Here is an 18,014-nt window from a genome sequence, read left to right as displayed (position 1 = left end):
TCGCCAGCCTACTCAAACTTGCCGCGCCCTTATAGTGAAAAGGATGGTTGCCACCGTTACGAAGTGGGTGGCGCTGTAGCCTGTTTGTTCTGAGATTCGCGCCCAAAAATCGGCGTCGACGCACTCATCTTAGTTGCGAAATCGGCCCTTGATGGCGACACCTGTATAGTTCGTTTTTCACGCTTTTATAGGGCCGCCGCGTTGGCTCAGCGGTTATGGTGCTCGGCTGCTGACCCAAAAGACGCAGGTTCGATCCCGGCCGCGGCGGCTAGAATTTCTTTGGAGGAGAAATTCTAGAGGCCCGTGTACTGTGCGATGTCAGTGCACGTTAAAGAACCACAGGTGGTCGAAATTTCCGGAGCCCTCCACTACGGCGTCTCTCATAGCCTTAGTCGCTTTGGGACGTTAAACCCCATAAACCAACCAACCAACGCTTTTATAGGTTATCAAAGCTTCGTTTTGCTTGAGAGGGGTCTCTTTGTTGTTAGAAGGCGGTGCCCTATTGACACATATGCCAACTTCGTTTGCTCCGTCTCCCTCTAAGTTTATTTTCCCGTTTCGATACCAGCGACTTCAGGCAAAATAAAAAAAAAATGAACCGAAGGGCACGATTCTGTGGCATGTTCTTTCGTTGTATACGGCGGTTCTTTTGTTGCCAACGGCGACAGTACTTCGGTGAGTCGGATGAGCGGCCTGATGCGTAAATAGAATTTGGCTACGTAGGCGTTGCCAACACGCTTTCGCTTGCTGTGAAAAGCGTCCGGTCTTTGCGTTGCTAACTCACTGCGCATGAAAGCTGAATCTGCCGTTTGGGCGAGGGCACAACTGCGATGCGCTGTTCGCCCTCTTAGCTACCTCTTTTTCTCGCCTTCATAGGAGCGCGGTTGCGTCTCGGATTGGCTGCCCTAAGTATGGGCTCACCAGCCTGTCTGGCGGGTTTCGTACAGTTAAAAAGGAGTCACTATCGCAGTTGCTGATGGACCTGTGTTGTAGCCTCGGTGTTATTCAAATGGGCTTGAAATAGCAAGGAGGCCTCGATAAGATACATCATAGGCTCCTGTGAAAGCGTTCGTTGAAGTGCTTCTCTTGCGAACACTATGCCCTTAATGCAGTTCGTGCATTTCCTGAAGTTTTTTTGTTTTTTTTTTAAGATGCTAAACACATGAACCCAGGTACTTGCGAGATTGAAAACAACTTTGTGAGCCTGTTTGATGCGACGTAGGTTTTGCTGCGGGAGATGGGGTGAAAGAGAAAAGAGCAGCTGAAAAAAAAATTGAGCAAAAAATCTGAAGCCACAGAAGAGCTCCTGTAATGGATGCGTAATACAATAATATCCGTTTGAAACGCATTGGGCAACGAACCTTTGTGTGGCAATTGTATGTAGCAACATAAGATGTTCGGTTCCCGGCCCTTTTCACTTAACAGTGAATGTGTGTGGCTGTAGCGAAGTATGACTGAGTTAGCGGTGTGCCAATGTTCGAAATTTTCGCATAGCGAATCGGATATCCTCCTATTCGATTCTTGGAACGAATCAAATAGTGGATGTTCGAAAAGCTATTCGAATATGTATTTAAGTATTCGAATAGTTAACGAGTAACTGGCATTAAGGAAGGCCGTTGATTTTTTTTTTTCGATGACTGCTCTAAAACAGCGCCCTCGCCGTCGCTGCACAGCTTGCTGCCACATTAGGTAACCCAGCCCTGAGGCGCGGTCCGTTCGTGTGGCAGCGTTCGTAATGCTCATACATGGCCTCCAAGATTGGGCGACGCAGCAGGGCTCGCTAGTTCAGGCAGATTTAGTTAACCATCCCTGAGGCTTTCATTATTATAGGGGAGCGCTTAACTTCAGAACGGACGAAGCAGACAAAACAACACGAGACACCGTGATCTCTGAAGCCATGGCTCACAGCTCGTGCCCTTCTCAGCTTTGCTGCTAGTTCATTCCCTGTGGTCTGGAGTAGCACAAGTTAATCTTTCTACGCATGCATGTAAGCCACATGGCGGTAAGTCAATATACTGACTGTGTGTTGCGTCCCGTTCCAGTCCCGTATACTGAAGATAAGTGTTGCCGTACCGCAGCGCCGTCACTAGCGTTTCTGTTTTCGCTCGCACGGCACAAGTCGAATCGAATAATAGATTCGTATTCGAACCGATTCGTTTCTCTGTTCGATTCGTATTCGATTCGGTTTTCAAAAAGTACTATTCGCGCACCTCTATTCGGAATGAAACAACCGGCCCCACATACATATCCATCGTCCCTCGCGGTCAGAGGGGTCAGCCTTGTCAGCGCTGCACAGAACTACCTTCGCACTGCATTGTGGCGCGCGTCTGTGATGCTTTGTTTCTGTCTTGCAATTTCCGGTGCGCACCGTGAGAACGGCATACCGACGCGGCGGCATTCTCTCTTTGTTTCTTCGCCCAGCTGCTATTGCTGCTTTGGCGGCTATCGGGGTCCCATGCCGAGCGGGCTCGCTGGCGGGGGGCGCCTTACCGGCCGCGCGTGAGCGCACTCTCTTCCACTCGCATTACCGGAAGCGGCGCATTAGGGGCTCGTTTATGCACCAAGCGTGCGCGCCTTGCATTGTGCGGGGACGCCAGCGAGAAGAGTGCCGCGAGCGCCTTATCTCGGGCCGACGCCCGTCTCAGCAGCTGGGCGTCGTGCAGTGCGCGGTGTTTGCGGAAGAGTGATCCGACGGATACTGAGAGGCACGTACATACGAGCGCTGCAGTTTCGGTCCGACGGGTGCGAAGGGATTTGCAGGCGGCTTTGCTGATTCGAGCCGGTTGTCAAGCGACACTCGTTTTTCGGCGTAGTTCTTGGCTACTAAAACTATATTGCAAAAACCAGATATGTAGCCAGGGATTTTTCTTTCTTTTTGCAGGAGGAGCGGGGGTAGGGTGCTTGATTTAGCTGCCTCATGTGAATACCGATCAAATACAGCTGTTATTTACTTACCTCTCGAGGGATATTGCTAAACTGAACTGGTTTTCATCACGAGAGAGAGTCTGTCAAATCCACTCAGCCCCATTCTTACTCTCCTACACTGTAAACAAAAATAAACCCAAAAGGGAGTATAAATGGTGGCGGCCACCCTCTTTACTCCATTTGTGAAAACATTTACTCCATGAGCGTGGAGCAAAAAGGTGGACTGTCCTCCATTTTACTCCCGTGAGGGAATAACAGGATTTACCTGCATTTACTCCAGTCTTAAAAGGGAGTTGTGCCAAATACTCCAGAATCGAGCTAGTGCGCTCACTGATGATGATGTCGCGTCACACGCCCTGGTACCCCCGTGGGCAATATGTGCGGTAATTCCGAAGAGACAGTAAGGCATATGCGAAATTCCGCAAGTGTGCTTTCCGACAACTATGTTCCCAGATGCCCGCCGCGGTGGCTCAGTGGTTATGGAGTTCGGCTGCTGTCCCGAAAGACGCGGGTTGGATCCCGGCCGCGGCGGTCGAATTGCGATGGAGGCGAAATTCTAGAGGCCCGTGTGCTGTGCGATGTCAGTGCACGTTAACGAACCCAGGTGGCCGGAATTTCCGGAGCCCTTCACTATCCCATAGCCCTTCACTATCCCATAGCCTGAGTAGCTCTGGGACGTTAAACCTCCATAAACCTAAACCTATGTTTCCAGAGACAAGATGACCGGCTTCTCTATAAAAGGAACTGTGACGGCTTCAGAAGACGTACCCGGTTACCACAAAGCCACTGAGCCATCGCGACGGTTGTGATTGGAGGCTTAAAAGCGGGGAACATGTGGTACCTAAAGATAGAAGTTCAGCATGCGGAGTCGGAATAGCCTCAAAGTCATTTGAATTGGCATTTCACGTGGAGTAAATTTCGAGACGGTAGTTTTTGTGTTGAAAGATATTTTCCAAATTCATAGGAAAATACGCACGAGCTTGATGTTACCCGCCAGTATCCCGTTCAAAAAAGAGGGACGCTCATAGCATGCATCTGTCCATCCATTTTGCGATGATGCTTTTCCATGGAGGTGGTTCTCTTTCGGGTGTCCTATTTGTTTCCTCGTAGCTCTTCTTTGACTGCATCTTCCAAGATTTCTAGATTGTACGGGATGTCGCGAACAGCGCGGCGATGACTGCCCCTTGTTTGCAAGTCTCTCCGTTCGAGAGGGTCCCAACCTGCTCGTACGGACTATAGGCGTAAAACGAGATATTTTGACAGTCGTACGTAATGAAACTGAATTGGAGAATGGACGCAATGCAGGAAGTACAGGGTTGAGCATACTTAGCGGGAACAAGTGAGCGTGTTGTTCTGCAGCTCACGCAGTGCCATCTGCTGGCGTGTCGCTTACACAGCGTGAGCGTACAGTGTGACAGGGCGCGGACACTGATAGTGCGCCGGCTGCGTGTTGCGCTCCCACCTGGCTCTGCGGCGGCCGCAGAGTCACACGCTGAAGTGTTCCCACTATGTGTGACCAGCCGTGTACATGGCGGGCATATCTGAAAGAGAGAGACAGATAGAAGTAGCTGAAAAAAAAAGCAGGAAGGCAATGGATTTTTAAAAGGAATCCTTTTTTCGAGCCCGCAGTGATGCCAGCGGGCTTCCTGGTTGGCACACATACATCCACCCCCTTTCGCGTGGCCTCCAGCCTCCCGCTTCCGCGGCTTCCGTTGTGCGCACACCTTTCCTCTGGCGGTCTTTTTTTATCCCTTCTGGGCCGACGCACCAGAGATGCAAAACGGTGCGTCTGTGTGTGTTCCTTCCAGTGTGTCTTCTTTCTCGAACCGAGTGATCGGCGAAGCGTGTCAGACGTTAATGCCGGTCGCGCGCGAGCCAGGCTGGGGCATTCGCCGCCGCAAGTCGGCGCTCTGGCGTGGTCAGCGCGTGTTGTATGGGGCGCCAGATTAGGCACCAGTCCGCCCTCCTCCTCTTTGTTTTTTGTTCTAAATTTTCGTTCCTGTCCGTGACCGCGGATCTAGCCGGCTTCTGCCGTGCACGTAGCGTGACGCCAGTGCTCAGAAGTCGTCGCGTACGCCGCGAACCAGCGCTTGGTCGGGGAAGAAGCAGAAGCCTAAAAATAAGACCCCCCCCCCCCCCCCCCGCTGCCGCCTCCCCCAAGCGCCGCTCTGCCTTTTGTTCTGGGCAAATTCGGCGCCGCTTCAGGGCACGCTGTCTGCTCCTCTCTGTTTAAGCGGATATATTTTTTTTTTCATTTAACTTTGGGCCACTTTTTTCTTTGTTGTTTCGTTTTGTTTCCCTTTGTGGGCCACGAGACACGCGACTGCTTGCTCCTCTGGCCGTGTAAACTCCAGCGGCTGCTGCCTTCTCGCTTCTCCGGGTCAGTGTGCGGTGCGGCCTTGGAATGTGTGTGTTCCTCGCCGTGGCGGTGTTGTTGAGGATTGCACGGTTTGGATTACACCTGTACCGCACGCTGGTGTACAGGAGCGCTTGGATGATCTGACCTGTCGCAAAGCCGCTTGCGTTGCGCCGTCTGGGGACTTATTTCGCGCATGTTCTGGGCGGAGTGTAATCTACGGTCGAGGGCCGTGCCGCAGCACGGGCCAGAATTAGCTGTGCCCCGCTATTGTTCAACAAACAGCAGCGATCGCTGACCTTTCTGTACGCCCTCGCAAACGGTGGTGGATAACCACTACCCGGTGAAGTAGTGATATACAATGATGTAGTTAACCACTACTGGGAAACCATTAACTTCGAACCAGTCATTAATTACTGCGTAGCGTACTGCACTCGGTTCAACTCAAGAGCGAAGCGGCTTTTCCCCGTCAAAGGACTCCCTTCCAGCCAATGGCGTCGGCCGACTCTCATGAGCCTACTAGTGTGACAAAGCAGGGAGTAGTCGATGAAAGGGGATACCCCTCCCTGAATGGCCGGGGATAGACCCCTTTTTCCATTGTGGCTACGCTTTCTGCATTGTCTGGCTAGCAGCGTCGTGAGAATTGGCCGACGCCACTGGTTGGAAGGGGTTCTTTTGTCGGGCAAAAACGCTGCGTTCTTGTGTTGTATCTGGCATTCTAGCATTCTGTCGCGCTGTACTGGTCCGCCGTGCCTGTTTTGCTCGAGCGTCGCCCAGTAGAAAGGACGACTCATGAAGACACATGCTCAATGGAGAAGAGCAGCTGGGCGCCTTGCATGGTATTAGTTCTATAGACGCAGTAACCTCGCGTACATGAACCCGACAGCGGCGGGTCCAGTAAGGGGACTGAGCTGAACAAGGTCAACTAGACTCGACGACTCTCTGTTTACGTGAACTCTATACGAGCGAGTCAACTCTCTTGGCGCGTCCTGTAGTAAACCTGTAGTGTAGTGAACCTGTTGGAATCGCTTTCCCGAAGCGTGAAAGAGGATAAAGGTGTATTTTGCGAAGGGGGCGGCGAGTCAACTCACTAATTGCGAGGGCCTTGATGGGTCCAGTCCAGTCGACCCGTCTCCGAGGCGTGTACATGAACCCAGTATCCGGTTTTCGACCTCACGATTCGACTGAACCCGGCCATATCCGGTTCATGTAAACGCCTCTAGTGCGAAATTTGTGTGCCAGATGCTTTGACAGCGACAGGGCAAGGTGCTTCGGGCTCGTTTTCTTTTTTATCCTGCGCGATTATCTTTCGCAGCGGTCCTCAGTATGTACAGCCCCCGTCAAAAGTACACGGCCCAAGGGGGTTTGCTTCTGAGGCCTGCTGCATGCCTCGTTATGCAACCTCAGCGATCGTAACCTCTCGAAAGACGAAAGGCATCGCACCCTCAATCCTCCCAAGCTTTGGACTCCTGGATATGCTGTGGAGCCCCACTAAACAGCTTAGAAGCAAACACCTTTGGCTGTATACTTTTGACTGGGACTGTACCTCACTAGATGGAACAAGAGGCACGTTGTGTTCCCCTTGTACCGGGCCACGGGCTAAAACGCTCGCTTCTTCTCTCTCTCTCTCCCTGACGCAGGAGTGAGCGGCTCCGGATGCCAGCAGGCGTCCACGTCGGCGGCCGGGGCGACCCGGTCTCGGCTCTTCTCCCGGGACCGGCTGAACACGACCGACTACATGCACACCCTGGCCACGCTCGACCGGCGGCTGGCCATGGACGAGATCCTCGAGAAGCGCCGCCGCGCCGTCTTCTTGCAGCAGATCCGCTGCCACGCGCCGGGAGACGAGGACGACGTCTTCCTCGAGGAGGGCCTCTTCTGCCCCGAGCCCAGCAGCGGGCCCGCGGCGCCCGCCAACGTGGACGACACGGCCGCCTCCTCTTCCGGAAGCCGCCTGCAGCAGCATGCCCTGCTCTAGGGTCCTGCCACCACCACGTTCCCCCGTCTTTTTTACCGTTGTCGACCCGTTTGTGAGCACGCGTCTATACAGTGGTGGCGCAGTCCCTCTTCACCCTCAACGCGAACACGACCATTTTCGAGCGTCAACGATAGGCTTATGTGTGTGAAACGGACGAAAGGTATACCGAGCCACCCTCTCGAAAATTTCTTCACGCGGTCGAAGGACCTTCGAAATTTTTTTGAGGACGTCCCGGGGACGTCCAGGGCCTGCTGTACTTTTGGCATTTGTGCAGCGGCTGTCGAGCCCTGGCTTTCGAAGCACCGTTAGTAGCAGCACGGGAAGGAAAAACAATTCCGAAGGGCTCGTGTTCGCGTTAAGGCTGGGGACGACTGTCGCGCTGTGCTCCAGAACACGACCTGCGCCGACACGAGGTGCGTTTTAGCGTGCAAGGCCGGAAGTGTCGCTCTGGTCGTGGTTCATGGTCGACCATCGACGGCACTGGTCTTTCGAGAGCTGTTACTATCACTGCGTTGGATTCATTGCGTTGTTTAAACCCACCGGTGTTTAACGCGTGCTGGCTACTCCACCCGTAAACTGCGGGACATGATGCATAGTACGCCAGTTCGACGCGGCAGTGAAGCACTGGCTCCGCGAGGTAAAGATACGACCGCAGTGAGCTAGGGGAACGGTCGCATGCTTCTCTGGTGCGCTGCAGCCTTGTATGGCAGAAATAGCGACGTTGTCCTGTGCGCTTGGAAATGTGACCCCAGCTAATTAATCTCTTGTGGTCTGCGTGGTGGGTCGTGTTCTGGTTCAACGCGCGTTTGAATAAAGCTTCTCGAATCGGTCTCTTCGATTTTCCAGAAACTACGAACCCCGATGCATCAAACGCTGCAAAGCATCGGGAGAATGGTGAAGTTTTCCTCCAGGGGCCGTAATGTCAGAATCGCCGAGGGGTGGCGGTACCAGCAAGGGAGAACTAAGGGTTCGGCGCTGACATCGAGGCATCCTAGAGAGAGTAGATTCAAGAAGAAAAATATCGCGCCTGCATGGTCGAAGGGACCGACGAGGAGTTCTAGGGGTTACAAAGCAGGCTCAGTGGAGCACGTCCTCAGAGTACAACGGCCGGCTGGAGATACTCGCTGAGTTAAAGCTCGAAGAATCCGCCACGTTTCTTCGTGCTTTACCCCGCGAGCAACTCTGCCGGGCTGTGAATGTGCATGCGACTCGTGACGTCATACGCCGTCGTGCGTCACTGGCAACATTTGTACAAAGCGTATTCAGCTGACTTGGATGCTTTGAATGCCTTTTCTGGCGATCTTGTGGTTTGTTTTACATTTCGCGTGCGCACACTTGTACAAACGAATAACTATAGGCGTCGTGCGAGGTCGGCGACGCCGCTGCCAAATTAGCGCTGTGTGCTCGAATCTGGCTCCGCGAGTACGTTTTCCTCTTGTTTCTTTTTTCGTTAACGAGTGTGCGAGCTATCGGACAATCGGCCAGCTGTCTTCTCTTGCGTATCGGCTGCAGGCCGACGCGCAGGCTATTGCGCAGCCCGCCACTGTAGCGTCGTTGTTGTCGGCGGCGTACAAAAATCCTTCATAGCTGTCGGACACTGTTTTTCCATCGTACTTGTTATAACCGTGCGTCGTTACGAAAACAGGCAACGTAGGCCTCATTTAAACGCCTGAGATGAAACTGAAGCGATCCCGGGCTGACGAGGGGAGAAGTTTGAGCTCACTTTAAGACCATGAGTTTGTGTATTTGTTTTTTGCTCGAATGGACCAATGATGCTGATACATTGAGGTAAAAGCCGGTGGACAGGGTAGACAGCTTTTTGCGGAGCTCATTCTCAACTTGAATGCTTGATGGGTTCCGTGATAGCATCGGGGAGTCGTATTGTTTTTCTCGTTTAATTTAAGGATGAGAAATCTGAAATGCCGTGCTCTCAGACGTGCTTTAAGTCTAAAAGCGCTGCGATCTACATTCAACAGACAACGAAGCTCGTATTCTGCGGTTTAGCATCATATCGCAACTACATTTGCAAAATTTTTGAAGATGAAATGAAGGGATTACGAGCGTATTCAGTTTACCTATCAGTGAGTGCGTTGTTAAAGAAAACAAATCTGCGCAAGGACCTGCGCAGTGTGTCTGTGTCATGGTTTGCGACGTTCGCGATTGAGAACTGACCAATACACCCGCTGTGTTCTCGGGCGTAGCCGCTTTGGCGAATCAAAAAGTGCGCCAGTCTGAGCGTCTGCTGGGAACGTCGCGCCACCTATCGGAAGCGCAGAACAACAATGCTGCATTCGCGCCAAATTCGTCTCTCTACGATTGACTTGCCTAAACTTCGCAATAAACGAAATTCGAGTTACGTAACAACCGCGTAGAGAGTATAGATGCTGTGTAAATCAAGCTATGACATGCAGATGGAAGCAATCTTCGGGGTCACAAGCTTTTTGTTCTCTTTCTTTCTTTTTGTCGACACATCGAAATCAACGCGGCGCAGAGCTTTGACGTGTCGCTGAAAAGATGTCGGTTCATGAGCCGCTTGGCTTTTTTGTCCATAGTTTTGTAATTGCGCGTGCGAAGGCATTTATATGGAGGTTTGGAGAACTCGCTGCTACTGCATGAGCCTTGTTTTACGGGATAAGTGACAGACAAAACGCTTGTAATTTTTGGTAGGCGTCGCGTGCAGAAAAACGTTCCATCTCCATGAATTTCTGTTATTAAACGGTCACAAAAGAACTTTTTTTCCCCCTCCACAACTGAATGCTAAACAGCTGTGCTCATTGAGGCTTCGTGCCAAAGGTGTCCGATGGGGGTCGTTGCCCACGAGACCCGTCCGCGCTTTGAACAGAAGGCGCGTGCTATTCGAAGTGCCTGATTATGGACACTGCTCTTGCAACGACAGGTAGAGGAATTTTTTCACCTTTAATGCCGTCGTTTTCTTCCTTGCCGGCTTCTTCGCCGGCCTTGGGGTGTTACTGCAGCTAGCCTTCTCTTTTTTTTCTATTCTTTTTTTCCTGTTCAATACTGTATAGGTTTTGAAACGTATGCTGGAGCTGAGATGTGAGATGTACACATCTGGCTAATTGAGAGTCTGATCCAGCGTCCTGAACGAGATATTTTTTTGAGCAGTTACATGTAAATACAGATAACATGAGCGTTGCTAATTGTGTCGGGTCGCTGTCTTCCGCGGACCGCAGTGAAAATTTCAAGAATACTTGTTTGTGAAACTTAGCGCCTAGCAGTTGGCTGCAGTGTGCAAAAGTCTCGTAAACTTTACACTGATTGATTATGCTACGTATACTTCCACAAACTCGCGTAGCGTATTTGCTTGTTTCGTTTTTAAAGCTCAAGGCACGCATTTGCCCAACCGCCAGCCTAGTTTCGCGATGGCAGCTACGGCGGGTGTTGTGTACATTTTTTCCCCTCCTTCTTGTCTCACACAATGACACGTGATCGGGCCCCTAGTGAATTATCCTAATGCAAGCGTAAACTCGATTGGACTAAAGTTTCGGGATGCAAGAAAAACGCACGAAGACTTACTGGTTCTACTTATTTGTGACAGCGAACGTCTTTGTTGTGTGTAAGAGCCGGTAGACGCACATGTGTGGCGAATGTTTTGGTGAAAATAAATAAAAAAGTGTGTGTTCTGTAGCGTGTGCATCCGCTGCCACTAATGGAGCGGCGTTGTTACCATTTCCAGCTTCATTGTCGCCGTTGAGACTGGGCAAAAGCTACTGTGACGACTGCGACGGGGGTTGTTTGTCCGTGAAGAACGGGCTCTTCCCTCCGCATTGTCTGCAGTCCGCCAATCAGATGAATCTATTTTTGGTAAATAAAAATGAAATGACTGACAAGAAAGAAAAAAGAAACGGATGTTGTCTGCTTGTGTTCGTTCTTCCTCTGTGCTGTGCTGTCCTTCCCACTCTGAGCCGCAGGGTGGCTCAGTGGTTACGGCGTTCGGCTGCTGACCCGAAAGACGCGGGTTCGATCCCGGCTGGGTCAAATTTCAATGGAGGCAAAATTCTAGTGGCCCGTGTACTGTGCGATGTCAGTGCACGTTAAAGAACTCCAGGTGGTCGAAATTTCTGGAGCTCTTCACTACGGCGTCCCTCATGGCCCGAGTCCCTTTGGGACGTTAAACTCCCATAAACCAAACCAAACCTTCCCACTGTTTGGAAAATGTTTCGCTCTTTATCTGAGTGCATTGCTTTGGTGGCCAGATGGAGAGGTTTGTGAATCGGGGGCGGAAGAAACAAAACTGGGGAGCGTTACGTCATCGGCGAAGCCATTATGAAGCAGTTCTCTGTCTCTCTCTGGGCACGTGAAAGTTGGCCCCACTTGGGGGCCGATACCAGGCTATGGCCAAAGGGTTGTCGCATGGGGCCGACTTTCTGTTTAGGACTGTGGGCTTCAAAACTGTCACCTGACGCACCTTGCCAATTGTTTACTTTCCACGCAATCGCGACACTCTTGGAACAGAAGGACACGTTGCAGTTCATGCCGCTGACAAACAGTACAGATGCGCCTTCCTAGCCCATACCGGACGCCCGAAGAGGGCATGTCCAGCATTCTTAGACAATAATTTTGAATATTGGAAAGCTGTAACTTGATTCTTAAGGTACTGTTATAGAAATATGGAAGGTTATGGTCCATTCTTCCGATATGTAGCAGAATCTTGTAGTGTTTCCATAGACCGCATCGAGCAGCTAAGACTGCCATAGAAAACCAATGGGGAACGCTTTTGACGATTGCAAAACGTCAACAGCAAAAAATTCAAGCTGGTAGGTCTGCGCATATAGTGGTTGTTGTGTACACAGTGTATTGTCACGTGACCCAAGGCGAGGACGACGCAAGAACGCGACCCGGGCACAGCGCACAGGCCGAGAGCACAGGGCCCGCACTCAGCACGGGGCACCCGAAACCACAACACGCGCGCCACCGAGACATTTCGTTCATCGCGCCTTTATTCAGAATATCCGTTGCAATATGAAAAAAAAAATGGCTGAGGCTTAGCTAAGGTTAAGCCTAGTCAGATGCGAAGCATATTGATGGCTAGGCTTGGTAATACATGGCTTTCCTTGGTTGAATACTTGGTCATTTTAATACAACCACTAGAAGTGTAGCAAATTAAAGGATTGCCGTGGCAGCTATATACGGGATCATCGGTGAATTCAATGCAGAGTGTGCAACCGCTGCCCCAGCATCGGCTACAACAGCATTCTTGGCACCCATGGAAAGTACACTGGAAACACCCTTAGTTATTCCACCACCGCCACCATTCCCTATAGACTGTATTGATGTACCCCCAGCAGCAGCAGGCAGCGCCTCTGATGTGGAGCCTCCACCGCCGCGGCCGACCGCGCGAGCCGGCAGCCCATCTCTCCTCTGCTGTGACGTCATGTTGTCACGTGGTGTCACGCTAAAGGTCAATGGTAGCTCCACCGCCGCGCTCGACGGGCTGTAGTGTAGCTCTAGTAATATGCTTCGCATAAAATGCGCTCATAAACTTTTTCCCGTTCAGGAATGCTTTTGTCCAAAATCGTTGGGTATGAAGTACAAGTATTTTGGTTTGCGTAAACGGCGGAAAGATATGAAAGGGGCGTTCAACTTGATGTGATGTGACGGGCGCCATTATGGTGCTGCCGCTCCACTTCAGCGGTCAGGCGGGAGCAGGTGGCGACAAGCCGATTGGACGCGGCGCGCTGCCTCCTGTTCACCTACACCAACATGGCGGCCAACTGAGGCTCGTTTGAATTACGGTGGCTTACGGCAGTAATGCAGCATGGTGTATCGGGGCAGTACAGGAGGTATAAGGTGCAAAGAGGTATATCTGTGAAAAGGAGCAGTTCTAGGATTTGTGTGTTGGAATCTGATGTTGTACTTGATATCCGAGTATGAATCGGACAGCTGCGGGGAGGGTGATACAATGAGCTGACAGCATAACCACAAATAGGGCTGTCAGGGGGACATGGGCAGGGCAAAGTTGGAAGCGTTGACGAAAGTATGTGTGGACCAGCTGAGGAAGATGGAGGAAAACTGCGGGCAGATGGGTTCATCAGACATTTCTGCAGAAGGTAAGCACTCTTGGAATGGAGGGAAATAAACAGGGTAAGTACGCGGAAGTGGGATAATGAAGAACGTTTTAAGGGCCGACCACTCACCAATACTTTATGAGATTATCGCGGAAATGAAAAGATCATGCTCCATATTGTAAGAATTGAGAACTGCAATATCAAAGAAACTGATTTCTAAAATTAATTTGCCATTTAAAATTGCATCAAGTGCCCTTTTGTGGTGAAATCCGCCGTTATCGGTGTATCCCACCACGTGACCTTATTTCCAGTTTTTTTTTTCTTTAAGGAGTGTTCATCTTTTATTATGTTTCATTATAAATAGGTCTAGTCAGAGACTACATAGCTGCAAATTAGTCCCACGAAAATAAAAAATCCGCATGGACTCTGCTTTCGCCGATCACTACGTATCGCTCCGCCGATGGCAGAGGGGCAAGCCGCCACGGGACTGGTTGAAAGGTTGGTCGACTCCTCCCACCGTTTTTGGGGAATTTAAGAAAAAAAAAGGCGGGAGCCGGGACGTTTAATCCGATTCAATTTAGGGAAATCGGCCGCACAGGGCATTAATCCTGTTTCTAAGAACACCCGGAAAGTGTAGATCGAGTTTTGGCGGTAAAAATACGAGTTCAGATCCCTCTTCAGTGCACCTTTAAGAACAGCTCGAGGATGACTGAGGGATAGTAAACTTGGCTGAATAACAAGGAATCGAGTTAATTCCTGGAGTGAAATTAGGTACAGCCAAAATGTTCTGGAAATTTATGCCGTAATGCGCGTAGATCTTAGAATATTGATTATTCAAAAAAGATCACGCAGTTTAAATTTACCTACCCTAGCGGACGCTCGCCATCACCCATTTCCAGAGGGGACGTTCTTATTGGCAGTTTTCACCCATCTCGCAGCTGCCCATGACGTCACTTGAGTGCCCCCTAACTCCGAGCCAACTTCGCAACGGAGCGAAAGCCGCAGAGCTTAAACGCCCTTCTTTCCAACGGTTTGAAGTACTTATAGCCCTTGCTTGCAGTTAATAGCTTATTTTTTGCTTAAAACGGTATGTTAGGATAAGGCATATATTTGTAACATAACTGCCAACTTTTAACGTTCGGGAGTCAAGGCCAAAAGTTTCCTTGATTACAACGAATTTGCATGGACCCGTCTTGTTAAATAAATTGGTTTATTGGGGTTTAACGTCCCAAAGCGACTCAGGCTATGAGAGACGCCGTAGTGAAGGGCTCCGGAAATTTCGTCCACCTGGGGTTCTTTAACGTGCACTGACATCGCACAGTACACGGGCCTCTAGAATTTCGCCTTCATCGGTTCAGGGTTCAGGTTGGTATGTAGTATGGAAGTTTTTTCGGGACGGGCGCAAGTTAATTTCTTCTAGCTGCTAGGGCGGTAGGGGGTTTAACTTGATTTCAGGATAGGGGGGGTCTGGGAAGCAAGGGGCCCCTTGGATACGTGCCTGGTTTCACCTTATGGTATTAAAAACGTAGAGTTGCCATCTTGAAGAGAGAAATACGGTGCGGACTTCACCATGAGCATCAATAGCTTCTGAGAGGAGAGATTACTTCCGGAGGGAGGCAGAGAGGTCTGCCTTAGCGATAATCAGCTGGCCTGTTATTCTGTACTGGGAGAGGGGAAGAACGAGGGTTATGACAATGTGGATAGAAAAGAGATAGAAAATGTACAACCGCATCTGGAAAGCGCCAAATTACAAACGCAAGTCGAGGCCCTTTGAACGGCGACAAAACGAAGCAGATGATCCTGCATTGCTTGCAGAGCTTTTCAAGTCCCCGATCAAGCGCCTATTACAAGGTCCTCCTCGCGTCAATAAACCGGACAACGCGTCAAGAAAGCAGGCAACGCCTGTATTTCGCTCGCATATACAAGACAAACCGCAGCTACATATTCCACAGTTTCAGTGACGTGCCACGAACAGCTTTCCCGATACCTTAAATTAACTTCCGCCACATCATCATCATCATCATCAGCCTGACTACACCCACTGCAGGGCAAAGGCCTCTCACATGTCTCTCCAATTAACCCTGTCCTGTGCCAGTTGCCGCCACTGTATCCGCCACATACACCCGATGAAAACATTTAGTGCATAATTAGCTGATCGTAACGTGTAGAGCGGGCTCTACTTTTCAGGATGCGCCGTTACATAAAGCAGTACAAGCTTCGTACACATTTCGGTGCAAGATTCTGTTCGCAAAGGCCAGCTTACGACAAAAAGGGTGCAAACTGTGAACGCTCTGGCGTATCTTGGAACCTGCGTTTCGCCTGGGAGTTAAGCGGAAGAGACTGATGGCACAGCGCATCTTCAGCTTAGTCGTTAACGCAACTGGACGTGTGGTTTAAAGGAGCGTGGTTTACTACCGTTCGCTGCGATCGGTTGCTCAACGTCGAATGGGCTCTGCTCCCAACCGGATCCCATCTGGGTCATCGGCGAGAGCCATGCGGCAAGGCAGTCAGCTCTCAAGAACTTCCGACAGCTACTCGTACCGTGTCGGGGGTGTAGCTCAGATGGTAGAGCGCTCGCTTAGCATGCGAGAGGTACTGGGATCGATACCCAGCACCTCCACTACTTTTTTTAAACCTCAGTTTTCACAATTATTGAGGTGACTGCGCAGTCACACGGCTCAGACTATCGCAACTGCCTGCAGAGATCTCGCGCCTCAATTCTTTCATTTCTAAGCGCAGGTGTCGTTCACAGCAATGTCAAAGATGGCATCGGCTGTTGATCTATAAGGGAACAGATCGATAAGATAGTTTGAAATTTGCCTGGTAAAGCGACCGGAAGGACACAAAGTCAACCATGAAAACGAAGAATATTTTTCAGGGACCCAGTCGACAGCTCCACAGCACAAAACCAATTGTAGAACTGCAGAGTGCCACAATGCTTCAGAACAAGCCATCCGGACACCTGTGGTTGTTATCTGTTCACAAGCATCCCAAAAACTGTGCTCATCACTTTGCTTTCTTGCTGCGAAGTTAGTTTCAGAAATAAGTTTTGATAACACTCATTCTGGCCTCACTCTACTTGAATCACACATCCTTCGCAAAATTCAGACAGACACTCTGATGAGCTCTGCCCGTCTCTGCCCCTGCCGCCTCCATTCCGTTCAGACCCCTCATGCTGCCTTTCCCTATAGGCTAATTTTTAACACTGTGTATTTCGTGACCTGACGAGTATCAAACCGCCATTTTGCTCACCGATTCCCACCTTGTTGGCGTTCCTGGCGTCAGCCCAACAGGGTGGCAAGCTGACGCTAATCAGGCAAGCAGTCGACTTGCTCGGCTATTGAGCTATGAATAAAGCGATTTTTGTCGCGAAAGCAACACTACGCGAGTCGCCGAGCCATTTCGAGGAGCCGAGGAAAGGCCATACTGCGCATGCGCGAGGAGCAGTGACGTCACACGACGCACAGCTGGAGCGCCGCCGCCGTCGCTGCGCTAGGGACTCTAGCTGCGCGGGAGGTGCCGCCGCTGCCGCCGCGCTCGCCAGTTGCGCATGCGCAGTAGCGGCGCATAGCTAGCGTGCCGGGGCCGCCGCCGCTGCCGCGCGCTCTCCATCGCCTCTCTCTCTCTCCTCGTTGCTTTCGCAATGCTCCAGGTTTAACCAGAGCTAGACCACTGCCAATTTTCTTAATAACGAAGTCCACGTGTGCTCTGTCGCGCGCCAGGCTGTAAACTGCTATACAGGCTCAAAGGAAGCAGCGCATGCATCAGAAGCACGTCTTCACTCAAGTACCAGAAATCAGGGCCGAAAACTGCGTCGCAATAGTAAACTCAATCTAAACAAGAAAGCTCTACAATTTTTGGGTGCCTTTAGTAATATCAGGCTGTTGCTGCTTAGATTCCTATATCGATCGTGCCATGTACACGCTGGCAGCCTCCTCACTAATCTGCGCGGCGCAGAAGCATCGTAACGACTACCCCTTTTTGTGTAACAAACAGGGCATTACTGAACGCAGTGCGCGGTGAAAGCAGAAAAGAAGAGTTTCCTCAAAAGTCACCGGCCATAAACGCATTACTTGATCATATGTTTATGATCGATCAGCGATCATAAACGGGGGCTTTGCTGGTGAAAGAGAACAGAATCGTTTTATTTGAATTTAAATGGACGCCAAATACCGAAAGCAGCAAGTAGCGGGGAGGAAATAGTGAGCAATCAGAGAAGCGATCTAAAGGGAGTTAAAAAAAGGGTGACAACGTAAGAAAAAGGTAAAATGAAACACTAAAAGGTAAGAGAAAGAGGGAAAAATTCGAGGGGCACTTTGACTGTCTAAAGTGCGTAGAGGGGAAAGCGTTTTCCGCACCACTTTGACTGCCTCTGTGGCACTGGTGACGCCACCACTGGATGACGTCACACAAAATTAATGAGTAATCACTAAGTAACGATAATTAATAATTCATGGCTAATTACTGATTAATGACTAAATACTAATTTATGACGTTTAAGCTTAGCGTTTAGGAGTGGAGTGCGACAGTGTGTTGTAGCGCTGCCAGGCAGTCCACAGAACGCCACCACTCATTCGGCGCGATGCCTTGCCCTTTGAACGCAACGCTTTTTGAGGAAAGGAAATGGCGCAGTAATCTCTGTCATCTCGGTGGACACCCGAACCGCACCGTACAGGAAGGGGGGAAGTGGGAGTGAAAGAAGACAAAGAGGGCCCGTAATGAAGAAACT

General features: G+C 50.6%; 1 protein-coding gene and 1 non-coding gene across 2 annotated transcripts in view; both read left to right on the top strand.

The window, feature by feature from the left end:
* The window catches only part of LOC149370638 (uncharacterized), a 57,343-nt gene extending 46,221 nt beyond the window's left edge, over positions 1-11,122 (top strand). Inside the window, exon 2 of the mRNA XM_089562452.1 lies at positions 6,922-11,122. Within this exon, the coding sequence (XP_089418578.1) occupies positions 6,922-7,259 (338 nt within the window). The 3' untranslated portion in view covers positions 7,260-11,122. The remainder of the gene's footprint in view (positions 1-6,921) is intronic.
* A 4,710-nt stretch (positions 11,123-15,832) lies between these two features.
* On the top strand, positions 15,833-15,905 carry TRNAA-AGC (transfer RNA alanine (anticodon AGC)). Its single transcript has one exon. It is a non-coding gene; the product is annotated as a tRNA-Ala (tRNA).
* The last annotated feature ends 2,109 nt before the right edge of the window (positions 15,906-18,014 follow it).

The sequence above is a fragment of the Amblyomma mixtum genome, chromosome 1 (assembly GCF_055824585.1).
Source record: "Amblyomma mixtum isolate Tamu chromosome 1, ASM5582458v1, whole genome shotgun sequence".
NCBI lineage: Eukaryota > Metazoa > Arthropoda > Arachnida > Ixodida > Ixodidae > Amblyomma > Amblyomma mixtum.
This window is presented reverse-complemented; position numbering and strand designations above follow the sequence as displayed.